At 46.0% G+C, this 15,315-nt stretch overlaps 1 protein-coding gene across 2 annotated transcripts in view; it reads right to left on the reverse strand.

Annotated features, from left to right (window-relative positions):
- Positions 1 to 15,315, reverse strand: part of THG1L (tRNA-histidine guanylyltransferase 1 like) — a 326,539-nt gene that overhangs the window by 177,155 nt on the left and 134,069 nt on the right. For both annotated transcript variants that reach the window (XM_069653924.1, XM_069653925.1), the window contains exon 3: positions 10,276 to 10,445. In XM_069653924.1, the coding sequence (XP_069510025.1) occupies positions 10,276 to 10,445 (170 nt within the window). The remainder of the gene's footprint in view (positions 1 to 10,275; positions 10,446 to 15,315) is intronic.

Genomic DNA, 15,315 nt, shown 5'->3' on the forward strand with positions numbered 1-15,315 from the left:
CCGACCAAGATGGCCGCTCCCTTGTGAGCTCCCGCGCGGCATTTCAAAATCCTTATTAATCCCGTTTATTCCGGCAGTATAACCCCATAAAACAACTATCATCGCTTCAGCCAGTGTACAGGGAAGAAAACCAGCCGTGCAGAAGCCGAATCCAGAGACCCTGACCGTCTAGATCCCGCTTCGCGACGTCCCCGGATGGCTGGGGCGCCCTAAAGGCCGCGAGAGAGAGCTTCGGCGGCCGCAGCGCGGCCCAGGCGAGGCTGCGCTGAAAAGCGGGAGAAAGGAGTAGCCCGCTGCCCAAGACGCCGGCGCTACAGATCCCCACCGCCCCGGCAGCTGAGAAGCAGCATCCCGGCAGAGCCTCGCGGCTCCACAGCCCCCCGCCGAGCTACACAGTTGCATCCTGACGAAGCGGCGGCCGAATCGAAGGTGCAGAACGCGGGCGAGGCCTCACCAGGTACGGCGCACGCTGGGGGGAGGTGGCGCGGCTGTGCCCAACGACCCACTCAGCGCTATCTAGAAAGAGGCCCCACTCCGGCAGCACAGTGACGCACCGCAGGGACCATAGAACTCTGAACTGAACCAACTATCCTGAGACCCGATAATCCATCGTCCCCGACACCAACCAGGACGCATATGGCGGGCTGAGTGTCCAGCACAGCCTTCCCTGTGGTCGAGCAAAACATCTTGCAAAACACTGTATAAGGGCACAGGAAACCCCCGCCTCGGCCGCCACACGCCACACGAACTCTACGACCAGGCAACCAACGGCGCTGTCCATCCGTACCCGCAATTGGGAAAACCGACAAACAACAGCGCAAACTGAACTTTGACGCTGGAACCTCGGCCAAAATCCCAAAACACTCCTTATCCCGTATGAAGTGTTCCTCCCAGGGATGAAGCCCACCTGGTCAGCCAGCACCATGGCGGGCATGAGGGGCATCAGCCTCCTGGTTAGGACTTTTGAGGCCTTAGAACCGGACTGTCAAGCCGTGGCTGTACTATTAGGCGCCGAGAAGGCTTTCGACTCGGTCGAATGGCCCTTTCTGTTCACTGACCTGGAAAGGATGGGGCTGGGCAAGAGTTTCTTGCAAATGATTTCCGTACTCTACAAAAAACCAATCTCCAACATCACGCTAGGCGGCCACTATTCTGCTGATATTCACTTGAGAAGAGGAAGACAAGACAAGGATGTCCACTCTCGGCACATTTGTTCGCTTTAGTAATGGAGCCCCTAGCTTCTGACATGCGTATGCGACACCTTCACAGAGGCCTCTCTTTCGGCCCACACAAAATGGTCATCTCGCTTTACGCAGATGACATAGCCCTGTTTCTACAGAACACGGATGAAAACCTAAACCCAGCAATGAGAGCGGTAATACAGTTTGGCCGCTTCCCTGGGCTGAAAATCAATAAGAGCAAATCAGAGATCTTCCCGCTCACCGCTGCCACCACTGAATTTACTGACGACTTTGGCTTCCAGTGGCAACATACACACGTAAAGTATCTCGGCATCTACATGTCCCGTTTGAGAGAGGAGATCATTCATGATAACTACGAAACCACTATAGACATCCTCCAAGCCAAGATCGAGAGATGGAAGTCCCTACCACTCAACCTCTGGGGCAGGGTATCAATTGTAAAGATGATCATCTTACCAAAACGGTTGTACCTCTTCTCAAACATCCCTCTACTCCTCACACAAAAACCTATTCAACGCATAAAGAGTATGGTCCTAGATCTCGTCTGGGCCGGCAAGGTAGCAAGAGTCGCCTATGCCACACCAACCCTACCGGTACGGCATGGTGGATTGGCCTTTCCAGACCTAGAACGTTACTATTGGGCGGCCCAGGCCCAATACCTCAGCCAATGGTATGCAACGCAGTTCATACGACCACATGTCCAGATAGAGAGATCATTGGCGACAACGCACCTCCTTCGAGCCATAATCTTTAGGCAGTTCCCAGTCACTCAATCCGGAATGAATCCTGTCGCCACCACATATTCAATCTTGAAGAAAATCGCTAAGGTAAACAATATCTCGGCCAGATACTCTCCTCTCCTGCCAGTAAAGCACATTCCTGGTATCCCCATTACAACCGAAAAAGTCTTCCTGCTCTGAACAGAAAAGCTACAGGTGCACTCCATGGACGACCTCTTTCCGGCAGGGACTTTCATGACGGCACAACAAGCCGGAGAAAGAGGAGGCGACAACGCCCTCGACACATTCATATATTACAGACTACGACACTCGCTTCAGGCAATAATCCCGAGTTTTCCTCAGCAACCACCAATCTGGCCACTACTCCACTACACAATCCAAGCCCAGGGAGAAGGGCACCTGGTAACTAACATCTGCAAAGGCTTCTTCGATGGAGCAATCCCACCCGGAGTAAAAGCCAAAAAGAGATGGGAAAAGACACTAGATAGCGTGATTTCAGACGAAGAATGGACCTACATCCTAAAACTCACCCATAGAGTAGCGATCAATGCGAGATTCAAACTGATCCACTTTAACTTTCTCCACCAAAAATACCACACCGGCGAAACTGCACTCCCAAAGGGACTCCATCTCAGCAGAGTGCAACCGATGTGGGACACCCATGGTTGACTTCCTTCACTTGGCGTGGTCCTGTCCTCCAGTAGCCACCTTCTGGAGAGCAGTACTCGAAACAATCTCAGCAATAATCGAAACAGAGCTTGTCCCCGAGCCAAAAACAGCACTACTAGGCTTGACTCAATCGCTACCGAGCTCAGTTAGAAGGCTGACAGATCTACTGCTGGTCCTGGCACGAAGGAGAATCACCTACACGTGGGGTAGAGGACCCCCTCCAAACGTACAGCACTGGCTGAAAGACGTAACTTTTTATCAAGATGTGGAAACAGACTTTATCAAGACTATGCCATTACACGCTCGCCCTCCGGACATATGGGGGCCATACATTACATACCTACTTTCAACGACCGACGCTGCTGACTCAACAATCGGAACCACCGCAGGACTCAAATACCAGCCCGACACACAACGCCGGTGCCCCAGCAACAGCGCCACCTAGTTGATAACCTGTAGCACAATGACTCTTTTCAACATGATGGGCGAGGGGGGAGGAGTGGGTGGAAGGGTGCAGTTTTCACAGTACGACCGACGTTCGGTCTCATGGTTTGTTTGTTTTGTTGGAAAAAAACAATAAAGAAAGTTTAAAAAAAATAAATAAAAAAAACCTCACAGTCTAGTCCTCCAGAAAGAATGCCTGAAACGCCCAAATCTCCTAAGGACCTTGCAAATGTGAAACACGTAATGTGGAAACCTGACAGCTTGCAGGATTTGCAGTGCTTTTCGGTGTGATCCCTTGGAAGACAGTGGTTGCACACCTTCTGCGTGTCCTTCCAGGGATACTTCCGATTACAAGATGGGCAGAATTTAAAGGGGCGTGTTTTCCATATTTGATAGGGAAGACAGCACAGTGATAAACGGCAATAGAATTTGTCAGAATAGGCATTCCCTAAAGGTAAAGAAGCGTATGACCTCCCCCCACTCTCCCTACTGTAAAGGGCCGAGGCCCAGTGAGGGCCGTGTAAACTGCAGTCACTGTCCGTCGAGACGGCTTGTCGTCGACAATGGATCTGCCCGTTAAGAGCCACTGAAGATGTTCTTGAAAGTAGCAGGCGATGGGCAGTTGTATGAAAGACTAGATAAAGTCTAAAGTTAAACTTTATAATATCAAAGGCGTTAGCCTGAAGAACTCTGCAACTTGCGACCGACTACGATGGTGGAAAAAACTATCTGAGAAACCTTGATGCGTGAAGGACCATGGGTACAGTAGATGTCTCACTAGGGACAGTATTACTAACACACCCAGTCAACGCCCCTTTTCAGTAGACAAATCATATAATACCCCGCGACTACCACTAGATGTCGGCCTATGAATAGCATGTGATCTAAGGAGATCTACAAGCCTCAGAAATATATGTATATTTGCCAAAATGGTTATGCAATATGTTGCTAGTACCTTTGCAGGCCAGTCTTAGAAGTCACTCAAAATTTACAAATGTATTTTTAGAGCCACGTTTGAAGTGAATTTAGGTCAGGTTTTTAGAACCTGTCAAAGTTCCAGAGTTGAGCAAGGTGATTAACACAAAATTAAACCAGTGGTTTTAGGTAATAGGAGCTGCCAAATTGTAGGCACAGTCAGCACAGGTTTCACTGCTTGAAACCAATGCTTTCCTGTGAGCACAATGTTAGCTTATTGGAAAAAGCCAGCTGTCCGGTTACAGTTAATCTGAAGAAGTACAGTGTATGAAGGGGACCACCCCATTGCCAAAAGGACAGTGTAATCTTAGCTGAAGAATGATAAACCAGATGCTAGGGTGCTGTGCAACGGTCTCTTCGGGCTTTGCCAAGTCGGGTACTGCTAAACTGTTTTTTTGTTTTTACCTCCCTGAACATGTTTTGCTCAGCTACCTCAGGTACTGCCTGTCCGTTTACCTTTCTCATACTAGCTGTCCCGTTTGTCAAGGCCACACAGTGTGCCTCCGGATGTCTTAGTTGGATATCCTCCTGCTAGTCTAATCACCATCCTCCCAGCGTAGTTACCATCTCCTTGGAATGTCATCCTTACTCCTACCAATACCAGTGGAAAATGAGAACGACTCTGCATACTTTTATGCAGGTGCCGATAAGTTAATTGAGTAATAAGAGCTATGATTCATTGATATCCCCACCCCCACAAACACACTCTCCCCTGATGCCCGGAGCTGGAATTGTGCTTTGCTTCCAGGTTCCGCCTCCACTCCAGGTGACTGAGCGCTCTTCCTTATTCCCAGGTTTAGTGTTTTTTCTAATCCTTTGGATTTGCACCAGCTCAAGCCCACCATGTTGGGGTCAAGCAGGAGGTTCAGGAATGCGCCCTCAGCCAGAGCTTTGACTGCCAACATCATGAGGATTTGGCTAGCTCATCTGACCACACCTGGGATCCCAGACTCCACCATGGATCATTCCCGTTCATGTTTAGGAGGCACATTTCTCCATGCGACAAATCAGGGGTTCCTCCTGATGACCGCCTACCGGCTCTGCCCATGTGATCTTGTCGCAATGTTATCTACATTGTAATAGTAACAACAAATATTGCCATGATTAGTCTTTTTGCTAAGGGGAGTCAATTTGCATGGAGCTCTTACCCGAAAAGACTTTATAAATCACAGGTGATACTTACATAAGTGGGATCACCTTAAAAGGTCCAACAACTCTAATGCATACACAACCATCTGTTCCATTGGTCGCACACGCTTTCCCTACATACAACGCCCTAGGATCTTAAACAACATTTTAATCAATAATCGCCATTAGAACGTTTAGTTTAGTTTATTTATACAGCGCGCCGAACCCTGAGGTAACTGGGCGCCTGAGACTTAGAGGAGGTTACAACAGAGTATATACGTACAAGAGTATAGACATACAGGATAATAACAGTAAGTGCAGTTGACCGGGTTACATGGTGGTCGACGAAGGAAAAGAGTACATTAATAAGTGTCTCAGACAGTGGTGGAATTCCAGTTGGCGAGCCAGGACTTTGTTTTTGCTCTGAAGGTCCAAAAGAAGGTTCTGCTCTAAGGTTCAGCGGTATAGCGTTCCATTGTTTGGCTACTAGGACCGGGAAGCTGGATCCGCCGGCTTTCTTTTTTAGGGAGAATTTGGGGATGAATAGGCAGCATGAGTACAACGTTCTGGTTTGTCTGGTTAAAGTGTGTTTGAAGAACTTGTCTGCCAGGTATTTGTGGACGATGACGAGGGATCTGAGGGTGATTCTGTCTCGTACAGGGAGCCAATGGGCATCTTGTCTGCAGCTGGAGATGTGAGAGTGTCGTGGGATACTCAGAGCGGCTCTAAGGGCATTATTCTGAAGCAGCTGCAGTTTGTTTAAATTGCGTTCTGATGAGCCGAGAAAGAGTATTGCAGTAATTTTTGAAATCACTAGCGCTCTGGCTAGTGTAATGCAGCTGGAGGGCGAGAGGAAGGGTTTGCAGGCATTGATGAGCTTATTTGTATAAGCTGTGGCAGAGGCTGTGCCATTAACCTGTTTTTTGAGTGATAGTGTGGAATCTAGATGGACCCCTAGAGTTTTAATTTCTTTGGCCACAGTGATTAGGTTACCGTCTATGTTGATACAAGTGTAACGGGGCTGCAGTTTGTTTACCGTGGTTGGGAGCCGACAAGAAGGAGCTCAGTTTTCTCATCGTTGAGGCATAAGCCGTGTTCTGCCATCCACGCTTGGTTATCGTCAGCATAATTTGTGTATGGAACACCCAGGTTATCAAGGCGGTCGAACAATAGCTTTGTGAACTTATTGTATAAGGTCAGCGAGACGCACAAGCCTTGTGGAATGCCACAGAGGATGGGGATGGGGTGGGCTGAAGCCCCCGGATAGAAGACCCGGGTGGTTCGGTCGGCTAGGAAGGATTGGACCCGGTGGTCGTCAATTTAGAGAAAGCAGCTGAGGCCGTCAGATGTTCTGTGAGGATCTGATGGTCGACAAGGTCAAAGGCTGCCGAGAGGTCAAGCAGCAGGAGCATGGCCAAATTGCCCTTATCCTTTGCCTCGTCCATCTGGATTTTTACATCCAGGATAAAAACTTATTCCATGCCTTAGTCTGAAGCCAGATTGTCTAAGGCCCAGGAGGTTGTTCTCTTCCAGATGCTTCTGGATTTGCAGGTAGGACACTCTAAGATCTTTAGGATGTAGGGGACGGTGGTGATTGGCCTGTAGTTGGTTGGGTTATTGGGGTCCAGGTTAGGCTTTGTTTTTTTTTTTTTAGAAGGGGCATGACCCAGGCCTCCTTGAAGCTGCTGGGGACTGAGCTTGTTTTGAAGGAGGCGTTGATTAGGGCTGTTATGAAAGGGGCCAGGTTGTTGGCACCTTCCTGGATGATGGGAGCTGGGCAGAAGTCCCCTTGGCATCTGGAGGGCTTGAGGCCTTTGATGAAGCTTTCCACTTCTTTTGTTGACACCGGGGTAAAGGAGAAGGGGGGGGCATGTTGGAGTTTTAGAGGTGGGAGGTGGTGGAGGGTTTGCTTTTTTGGCTAGGCTGAGCTTTTTCTGTTCAATTTGGGATAATAGCATGGCAAATTAGTCTGCCAAGGGTTTTTGGATCCTCCCACACCAGTCTGCATCTTTCAGGAGGGTTTCTGAGGGTGTGGAGGGTGACAAGTTCCCTAAGGATGGTGAAGAGCTCTTTTATTTTAGATTGGGCGTTCTCAATTCTGGTGCCATAGGTCTCTTTATTGGCCCCAATGATAGAGGTTTTGTAGGTGGTGGTTGCTATCATGAGTAGTGTTTTGTTGGCCTGGATGGGTGTTTTTCTCCAGGTGGCTTCTACCGCTCATTTGGCGTTCCAGAGGATTTTAAGCTCAGGGGTGAACCATTTGTTCAGGTGGGCTGCTGGTTTAGCTTTAGTGAGTTTGATAGGAGCGATGAAATCTACTGCTGATTCTAGTCTTTTATTATAGAGGTCAGCAAGTTTATCCGCATCTACGTTGGCATAGTTTGCGTAAGGATGTTGTGGATTAGAGGGCAAAGGTTCTGCAGGGTGATGTTGCAGTTGTTCCTGGTGAAGGTTTGTGGGATAGTAGCTGGAGGGGTGTTCGGTTGCGTCTTCCCTTGGATGGAAAAGGAGATGGCGTGATGGTCTGACCATGCAATTGGCTAATTTTTAAAGATGGCTGTGGAACAGTTGTGATCCGCTAACCAGTCCAAGGTTAAGCTTAAACTCTAGTTGTGAGATGGTAATTTCCAGGGAGAGCACACTGGCGTTGTTGGGATCGCCGAGGCCCAAGTTAAGGTCTCCTAGTAGGATGATTTGAGATCCTATTTTGGTATTAGATGTCAGGAGGCCGGATATCTTTTCCTCGAATGAGGAGATGGGGGTCTGTATATGAGGTGCATAAGTATGGTTTGTGTGGCAGAAAGTTGGAACTTAGCAGGCAGAAGTGCAGCGGACCGCAAGCTGGATGGAGCGGTCATTCTAAAGCCAAGGGATGTTTTGGCAATAAAGGCTACTCCTCCTTTACCCGAGTCCCTGTCGCTCCTTAGTATTGAGTAGCCCTCCGGGATGGCGAGGGATAGAGCTGGGCCTGCTGCCTGATGCAGCCAGGTTTCAGTGATAGCCAGGAAATGCAGGTTGTTAGCGGATATGAAGTCTGTGATGTCTAGCGCAGGGGTGACCAGTGAACGGCCATTGATGAGAGCACCTTTGATCAGGGGGTGTTCAATTATGCCGATAGGGGCTTTTTGGGTGTCGTCCAAGATTTGCAAAGCGCTAGCTTGAGCTTGGTTATGATAAGAATGAAGGGGGTGTTTTTTGATGAGCGATCTGGGGGGTAGGAACCGTGCGCCGAGTCACAGGTTTCTGTCCTTCACTGGGCAAGGATTCCAGGGTGTGGGAGGAGCAGCAAATTGGCAGATCCATTCTAATGGGCTAATGGCGCAGTTTGGCTGGTCGATTTGTTTAGTATCGACATACCCCACAGTTGTGGTGTATATGAGATGTTGAGGTGGGGGTGATTGAGGTAGTGGATTTGAGAGGAGGGTAGTGTTGTTGGGGAGGAGTAGGGAGAGAGTTGCCATCAAGGTAAGAGTGGTTAAGTAAAGGTTTGCCATGAACACGCTGTTTGGGTCCAGGAGTACAGTCAGGCACAGTTGGCTGGGCACAATGGGCTAGCTCGAATTGGGGAGAGCAGGCAGGTTCAGAATAGGCAGGGCAGTTCAGGTTAGGCACAGTGGGCTATAATAGGCAAATTCAGAATAGGCACAGTGGGCTGCAATAGGCAAATTCAAAATAGGCACAGTGGGCTGCAATAGGCAAATTCAAAATAGGCACAGTGGGCTACAATAGGCAAAATCAGAATAGGCAGAGGGCTGCAATAGGCAGATTCAAAATAAGCAGTGGGCTGGTATTGTCAGGCATATTGGGCAAGTTAAATGAGGGTGCAATGGGGTCATACAGTGGAGGCATAGGTATTCTGCACAATTATGGCAAACAGGGCCATCAGACTGCGGAGAGCAACAGATGAAGTATGTGCATATAATGCCAATTACTTACAGTAGGTCCATACTTGCGTAGGAGGCTGCTTAATTAGGCATAGATGCGACTCTGGGAGTTAGACAGATCATTGCTGCGGAGCGGCAAAGGATCATGGGCAGCAGCGGCGCACCGCAGCGAACAGGGCCAAACAGGGAAAGTGGCCTTAAAATAGCCTTTGGATGGCCGGCTCTTCCGCCTGCCGGCGTATGTTTGGAAATTTAAATGATGAAGAACGCACGTTGCTTAGCAAAGCAGAGGTCGCTTGGCCTCGTTTTCAGGCCGCATCGCCCCCGACATTTTGGATCTCTGTAATGTCGGCGCGTGCAGTCCTGAAAGGGATACGGGCCGAATTTCTTATGCAGATGGGCAATCCTGCAGAGTACCTGCAGGTGAGGGCCCAGGCAGGGCAGTACCTTGGAGGCTTCCAGTTGTGGGGAGGCACACAGAAATCTGCTGGTCCTAGACAGTGGGGCACACTGGCACACAGCAATCTGCTGGTCCTGGACAGTGGGGCACACAGCAATCTGCTGGTCCTGGACAGTGAGGTACACAGCAATCTGCTGGTCCTTGTCATTAGGGCACACGGGCAACATCTTAGTGAAGCCCATTATCAACAGTAAATGCCACCAATAACTGCATTACCACACTGATCCTATTAAAAAGCAGTACAATTTGCATGCATCCACAGAGGTCACAGAATGTGGGTTATGCCAAATGTACAACCAGATTGTCCTGTGTTTTTTTTTCCTCCAGATTCCAGGATGGATATGCTTGAAGTTTCTTGTTTGGGGAAACTTAGCAACTCTCAACTAAAATTAGGCAACATGGAAAATGCAGCCTGAGGTTGTCCTGTCAAGAACTTCAAACCAAAAGTTCCTTAAGGGGAGTGTTTTGCATAAGCACACATCAATTCCCATGATTTACTTTGCTTCCCATGTGTGCGGAATAATAGACATTTGGCATAGTTTAGGTGCTTGATTGAAGGCAGACGGTGCAGCCAGGCACCTGTGGTCCACCAACCATATTCCTGAAATAGGATGCGTGAGACTACCCACTCATAGGAAACGTAAAGTAGGACGGTCATCCTTATGAGGATGGGCACATTTTAACATTCAAGACCCTCTCGTCTGTCTTATCCCAAGATGGGTCCCTACTCCTCCTCTCTAAACCATGCGTGCCCCAAGCTTATAGTTACTTACAGTCAGCTTGTCTCCAGCTGAGGTAGTCCTTCAGGTTTTGGTCACTTGGATATAGCACAGCTCGGCCATCAAATCCAGGAGGATACAGCAGGGGCTGCTCTGTAAAGTAATCTTTCCAGTAGAAGACGAAACTCGATGCAAACTGGGAAGCCACGTGTGTCATAAACTTGCTGAGAGGTGGAGAGAAAGCAAATATTAATGGGGGAAGGGGAAAAGAAACAATGGGGCGGGGAAGGAATAGGAAAAGTGCGAACATTAAAAGAGTTGAACAATCGGCAAAGTCGAAAAAAAATGCGGGCATCACTAAAAGGAGACAAACAGTCCAGCAATTTCAATTAAAAACACATTATTACATATAGTGTTTTAAAAAAAGAATCGGATTCCCCGGGTCTGACCAACTTCAAATTGGACTACCTCACTCATCAGTCTTTATCATGAGTTGAGCCGTTGGACGGCACAGATCCTCAACTTATGAAACAAGAAGCATTCACCATTGCTGATTGTCACCTGCATCGTTTCCTGGGAGGGGGGGTCCTCCGAGGTTGTCACCAGAGTGGTCCAGCAGAAGTGTTCAGCTGTCCAGCGCCTATCCATCAGAGAACGACACCGCAAAGTAGCTAGACCCAAAACCAGGCCCTGAAAATTACCTCTGCACCCAAGCCTCCTGGGGTAAGAATACCTATTCTGAAGTGTCCTATTCCCCCCCCCTCTCCCATGAGGTTTAATGGGTGTAAAGTCCTTACCCTACCTCTGCCTTGTCTGATCGTGAACAGTGGTGTTCTGGTCAAGTATCCTGCCGTGGGCTTCCGCTAAGGTGGGTGGGTGGGTTTGAAGAGGGTATGCTAAGAAAGTTTCTTCAATCTAACATTGGGACACTTATACACTGCCTGTTGCTTTGCCAACTCTTGTTCAGACTCTTAAAAAGCTTCCAAGCCTTCTGAAGAGAACTACACTAGGGCATCAAGGACCATCTATTCTAGCTAGGCAAGGACTTTGGCGTGGTGCCTTTTAAGGTTTTGTATGGTGTTTCTAACTCCTTTATTCTGAACATATTGGTTTTCTAACTGATAGTTATGCACCTGGTTCTTTTTATTCACTTGCAGTATTCTAAGATGCTTTTACAATATTCTAAAAGTGAAGAGCTGGTGCTCTTAGCAGGCCACACCAAAGAGAATGTGTAAATCATAGTAATGAATGTTTTAGGGTGATACTTACCTTTTAGTCTTGGGTCTAAATAAATAACTATTTCTATCCATTCTGCCCAAGTTGAAGTATTAAGAGTGCTCTGTGCTAACTGAACCCATTACCATTCTCACACTTCCTAAATCTAAGCCTTGCTGCTCAGCCGCACTATTCAACAGAGCAGGGTTTCATCTCAGAATCTGCCCCCAGGGTTGATTCTGAAAATCCATGTTAACAAACTAGGTTTACGTGAATTATCTGAAATAGTGGTGTCTGGTAAATACTATAAATACATAACTTGCTAAACAATCAATCAATGGATAAGAATGTGCCCTTTATATCATATTACAAAATGTGTGCAATGCATAAATTGGCTAAACCTACATTTAAGAATGGCTCAAATTAGTGCAAAATATTGAGTGGCGTGTGCGCTGCACGCTATGGCAAGGCTCAACATGCAACATGGTTAATGGCCTATCCGAGGCATTGCAGCACACACGTCACTGAATTTTTATGCACATTTTAACAGAATGAAAAGTGATTCCATTTGTTATACTAAAAATAAAATAATTTGTTATTGGGATTCCTTTAAAACGTCAGTGGATCATTGCGAGAGACTGGAACTAAACCAAACTATCATCAACAGGATTCAAGCTTTACATTTCATTTTCTGCAAATAAGAGGGTGCAGTGTTTCCCTAACAAAGCACAAGGAGTGTGAGGAACCTGTAACTTCATGTATGATACTATTGACATATGTAGCAGGTGTGGATATCATACCTTTTATTTTATTTATTTGGTTGTTATGTAGCGCTTTTACCAAGAGCGGTTTACAAGAAATAAAAATTGGTGCGAAATAAATGCAAATAGGAAACAGGCAAAATTATAGCCTTCAAGCAAAATAGGTCAATTTAAGACGGAAAAGCTAAAGAAAGTAAACGTTGCTTTATGTGCTTCTTGAAGAGAAACAAGGGGGAAGACATACATCCAAAGGGAGAACATTCCATAATTTGAGTGCAAGAAGTTCAAAAGAACGAAAACAGGAAGGGGGCGAGGAACAGTAAGAAGAAAATGAGCAGCAGAACGCAGAGAACGAGAAAGATGATATAGTGAAATATGATCTGACGGTTAGGAGAAAGACAATGAACACACTTGAAAACAAGACAAAGAAAGTGAAACTGAAAAACAGAAATAGGAAGCCATTGATGTAGAGCTAAGTAAGAAGAAATATTCACTGAAGTTAAATAAGATGCGAACACAAAAAGTCAAAAGATGGTTAATTTTTCTAATATTAAACTGAAAATGACAAGCGCATACTAAGGAAAAGATTTGGTCATGAAATGAGAGAGCAAAATCAAAATAAAGCCAAGATGTGTGTGGTCAGAAAGAGAAGGAAAATAAATAAATGAGAATGAGGGGGTGAACCAGGGTAGAAGCAGGAAACAAGAATTTGTCTTTTTAGAGTCTATGAAAATGAGCTGACATCCAAGATTCAATAGATGAAAGCTGATGATGTAACAAATCAGTAGGAAGGAAAGAAAAAGAAGATCTGAGTATCATCAGCATATAAATGGACATGAAACCCAAACTGGTTAATTACGGCCGCCAAGGGGGTTGTGTATGAAGTAAAAAGCCAGTGACCCAATACTGAACCCTGAGGGAAACCACAAGAACAAGACATAGATGAGGATAAAGAAAAATGCCAGGAAACTGAAAAGGAGGAAGCATGGCTCCAACGCTAAACCAGAAATACCAAAAGAAGCCAGTGTTGTAATCATAAGAGAATGATCCACAGTGCCAAAGGCAGCACTGAGATCCAATAAAACCATAATAGAAGACAGCGTCTGATGAGGAGCTTGATGTGATCGTTAAGATAGTGGTCTCCGTGGAGAAAACTGGACGAAAGCCGGACTGGAAAGGGCATAGAAGAGAATGAACATGAAGATGGGAGGAAAGTTGGGAATGAACAATTCTTTGTAGGACTTCAGAAAGATGGGGAAGAAGGGAGATGGGACGCTAATTAGGGAGATCAGATGGATCACGAGAAGGCTTTTTAATAATAGGGATAACAATAGCCGTTTTAAAGATGTCAGGAAAAATACCAGTAGATAGAATTGAAAAGAACTGCTAAATGATGAGAAAGAGGAACCCATTGTGCCCATGTCAGGGCAATGAGTATTAGCCATGTTTGCATCTCTCGTCTTTCGTATAATCCTTCAAACCAGAGTTGCATCCCATACATCAACATTGCATTGCCCTGTAATCCTCTTGTGCAAACCTCGGAGAAAAGAGTAGGCATTTTTCTGTTTTCGCTTGTGGTGGACAAATCCATGTTTGGAGTGCCCATCTGAAGGACAATATCCTGTTAAGTATTGTGTTAATTTCCCCAACTTCGATTGTCTGCAATGCGATTCTAAATTCCTGAAATATGGTCTGCTATTAGTGTTATGTGCCTTGTGAAGCACCATTTCCACAGGTGTTCGGTTATTCTGGATAACTGTGGCAAATAAGGTCATACCTTTCATAAGTTCTTTGTTCTGCACCAATTCAATGATTGCCTGTTACACAACAACTAGCTCCTTATAATCTCCCAGTAGTGAGGTAATCCATTCTTGTAAAGGTCTCCTCTGTAATCTTGCATGGGGAACTAGGCGTACATCTGAACAACCTGGTAAGTAAAGGCTACTTTTTACAAAGTGAAATGAAGTATCTGGTCACAAAGGGATCTGCGCTCTGAGCCAACAACCATCCTGATGGCACAAAATAACAATTGCACTTCACAGGAGTGAGGCCTGCTTCTTGTTAGGACAGTTTTTCTGAAGCCCAAGGGCTTAGTAAAACCATTCAACTGAGGCAGTACAAGACTCCACTCTTAGTATAAGGCTGGACCACCTGAGTTCAAGGTAGCATAGACAGAGCAGCCTGGCTTATTTTAGCTTAGGAGGGAGAGAGGGCTGTAGAATCAGTGCACATTAAATTGTAATACAAATGGTCCAAAGAAAAACAAACACTATGTATTGTAAAAATAAATGGTTTATTTAAATACAAGTAGGCCCAGCTAAATCTCGGGGGAAATAAGTACTATTCCATTATATATAACCACAATTATAAAAACACATGCTTGAAGGTACACAGACCAAAGTATATAACCTTATCTGGAACACCTAACAGGAGTTCGAGGGAAGTCACACCAATAGCCACTTCTTAGATTACTTTCAGTAATATAAGGGTAGTAGAGCTCATCAGTTGTACTGTGACGCTCAGCAAGAAATCACATAGTAATATCAACTGGCCAATATACTTTTCTGATCTAGTGAAACGGATTCTAGAACAGTAAAACACCTATAACTCTGATTCAGAATAACAGTTATTCTAGGGGAGTTGGACCTTGGGGTTTAATATTCAATTACAGTTGCTTTTCAGTTCACAGACTAAGGGAAGCAATAACTAACTTATTTTAGGATAACACAGTTACACTCAAGGTAAGTAAAAACTATAAAGGCAGGTATAAACCTAAGACTGTTTTTGTGTCTGACTAAACAGAACAGGGAAAGCAAAACCCAGTGTTACAATTTATGTATGACTCAATGTTATTCTAGGTGGCTAAAACCGAATGGAGACTTATTCTGGACAGGATAACAGCAAGTCAGGGAAAGTAAGACCCAGTTGGGGATACTCATTTATCCTAACAGGAATAGTGAAGTGAAACCAACAGCATTACTTTTGGGAAGAAGCACAACCAATTCACAGGTGAGTATAATAACCATATATCTACTTTTCAGAATGGCAAGACATTTCTAAAGTAAGTAATAACTTTTGTAACTGTTCACTCTCAGAGTTACAGTTACCAACCAACTTC

This window comes from Ambystoma mexicanum, chromosome 3q (assembly GCF_040938575.1).
Source record: "Ambystoma mexicanum isolate Mex_15411 chromosome 3q, UKY_AmexF1_1, whole genome shotgun sequence".
NCBI lineage: Eukaryota > Metazoa > Chordata > Amphibia > Caudata > Ambystomatidae > Ambystoma > Ambystoma mexicanum.